General features: G+C 38.9%; 1 protein-coding gene across 2 annotated transcripts in view; it reads right to left on the reverse strand.

Moving 5' to 3' along the window:
- The window catches only part of vps39 (VPS39 subunit of HOPS complex), a 30518-nt gene that overhangs the window by 15585 nt on the left and 12354 nt on the right, over positions 1-2579 (reverse strand). For both annotated transcript variants that reach the window (XM_032511070.1, XM_032511069.1), the window contains exon 15: positions 1372-1458. In XM_032511070.1, the coding sequence (XP_032366961.1) occupies positions 1372-1458 (87 nt within the window). The remainder of the gene's footprint in view (positions 1-1371; positions 1459-2579) is intronic.

The raw sequence follows: 2579 nt of genomic DNA on the forward strand, positions 1-2579 counted from the left end.
CAAAAGCATGGGATTAAGCATGTGATCAAGCTCATAACCACAATCCACTAAGAAAACTTCCTTTCAAGGAGACATATGCAGCACATTACTATTAATAACACATCAATACAACAATGATTTAGAGTTATTGGCACAGCTTGTCTTCCACTTCCATATCTTGTAATTGTATTTATTACAATACAGTACATGCATCTTCTGGTAATGCTTATTTTTTTCTGAAATAAAAAAAAGAGACCAATGTTGTAGAGCTTCAATAATTAGTCAATTAACCAAGTATTAACCAAGTGCATCAACAGAAAATGAACTTTTCAGCAAAAACTCTTCCAGATTTATCCCATTAGTTGGACAAATAAATTCCAATCAGAGATTGTAAGATGTCACCTTAGACATTATTCTGACCGTTTATAGACCAAAGAGATTGAGAATGCGTAATCACTTATGAAAACAATCAGCATTGGATTTGCTAGATCCAAACTGAAATTAAAGAGTAAGCAATATTCCAAAATATACCCAAGCAATGAGTTGTTGTTTTGACCTGAATAAGTTGGAGTGTTCCCCACATGTTGAAAACGTAATTGTGATAGACCTGCCAAAAAATGGATTTTTAAGGTTTGTTTGTATTGTTATTCCAAAACCATCATTCAAGTTATAATGGCTTTCTTTATTTGTTTGTAGTTGGTAGAAAGCAGAAAACCCGTGCTATATAATGCATTGCTACCATTAACAAATTGAACCACTGCCAGGGAGGTTGAAAGCCTTTACACAGCTTTTGATAATTTTTCCACTGGGTTTTATTTCACAGGCAATTTACTGGAACTGGAAAAATAACATCCTCTTTGGGACCATATGCAACGCTTTTTATGAAAAGCAGTTTTATGTTTAAACTATAACAAAACACGGGCACAACAATGGTCTTAAGAAAGGCTTCTAATCATCTCCATCATGGACTTACTCTACAAGAGACATTGGAATGACCCAACCATTCTACCACACTGTCACAATTAATTTGAAGAAGCTTTAATTCAACAGAGACACACAGACAGGCACGCGCACACACACACCTTTAGCTGCCAAGTATCCAGTACATACATTTATCTTTCCATCATTGGTGCAGAGGTATAAACGATTCACAGAGTACATACTGACAAATAGGGTACAAACCCTCTCATTTAGTCAGTGCCAGACACATGAGAGAGTGCAGATCATGACATGCGACAGACGATACATTTCATCCAACATCCACAATCAATCAGGTTGAAAGTTCTCTCAGAGCCTTTCCCAAAATCCCTCCAACAAATTCTAACATATCTAGTGGAGATGACATCTTTGACACTAAGTTAAAACAGGTGTATGTTGTCTGTTGATCCTTACCCAGTCTTTGAAGGTACTGGACCGTTCGCTCATGGCCCTTCAGGGGAGAGTTGGCCTTGGTGGACTGGTCCAGCAGCACCTGCAGAGCTGCAGGAAGGCAAACAGGGTGAGGGGAAAGAAAGGGAGGCAAGAGAGAGGGCACCAAGAGAAAATGTGCGATTAGTCTGAGTGATGGAAAGTAAAGAGATGTCATCTAGTCTGTGGTGTGCACTGCGTTACATAACTCTTCCACCAACAGAAATTGGATGAAGCACATGCACAGTGTTAATTGTTGAACAGGAACAGCTGGTTTGAATTGAGGGGCAGCTCGAGCAGCATGACATCAGAAGCACAAATCACAGCAGGTCAATTGAAACCAGCCGCCGCTCACAGCGAGAAACAGACCAGAATCTGCCGCAGAACCGCGCCAGAAACCAGACAGCTCTGATCTACAAGGATGACGAAGGGACCGCATGCAGGAACTGTGTAGCCCGACAGAGCAGTTCCACAACGTGCCCAGAACACAGCTTTGTTACAAGCACATAACTGGCACCTATTGAATTAAAACATAATGGAACAATTCAGCGTACAATGGCTCTTGTATTTGAATTGGGAGGTAATGAGGAGGCCGCTGACAAAGGCCGATGTAGGTCTGGCATTAAGTGATCCGTCATTTCAATACGAAACCCCAAACTCAACACCAATTTGAAGGTGAAATTGGGAACAGATGTTTAAGTGTGTGTTATTGTGTGCTCAGTTGTCGTGCTGAGGCCCGCAACAGAGGCACAACCTTTTGGCGAATAAAACGGAACTCTGATATCATGCCATTAACCAGTTGATTGACTTATCTATTGTCTCCTGTTTGATTATTCATTTCCCACTTCAGAAACAATGTTTTATCACATCGGAAATGTCATTGGAAAAGTAAATAAATTTAGTCCTAATTGAGTTTTTATTTAAAAGGTGTTTAAGATGGAGGTCTATCTCCAGCAATCACCTACTTTCAAAATGTGACATAAGTAAAGCATTAGCAGCAAATGTACAGTGAACAGTGAAATTATAAAGAACTAATGTGTTTAGTTAAATCATCATTATTACTAATGCATAAACATGTATGGAGCATTTCAATCGCTAACATTTCAATCATTTTAGCTACTTATTTAGCTATATATTGTATGTTGGCTAATTCAATCTGTGTTGATGCATCATATTTTATTAATTGATCTAAC

Source organism: Etheostoma spectabile, unplaced genomic scaffold, assembly GCF_008692095.1.
Source record: "Etheostoma spectabile isolate EspeVRDwgs_2016 unplaced genomic scaffold, UIUC_Espe_1.0 scaffold314, whole genome shotgun sequence".
NCBI lineage: Eukaryota > Metazoa > Chordata > Actinopteri > Perciformes > Percidae > Etheostoma > Etheostoma spectabile.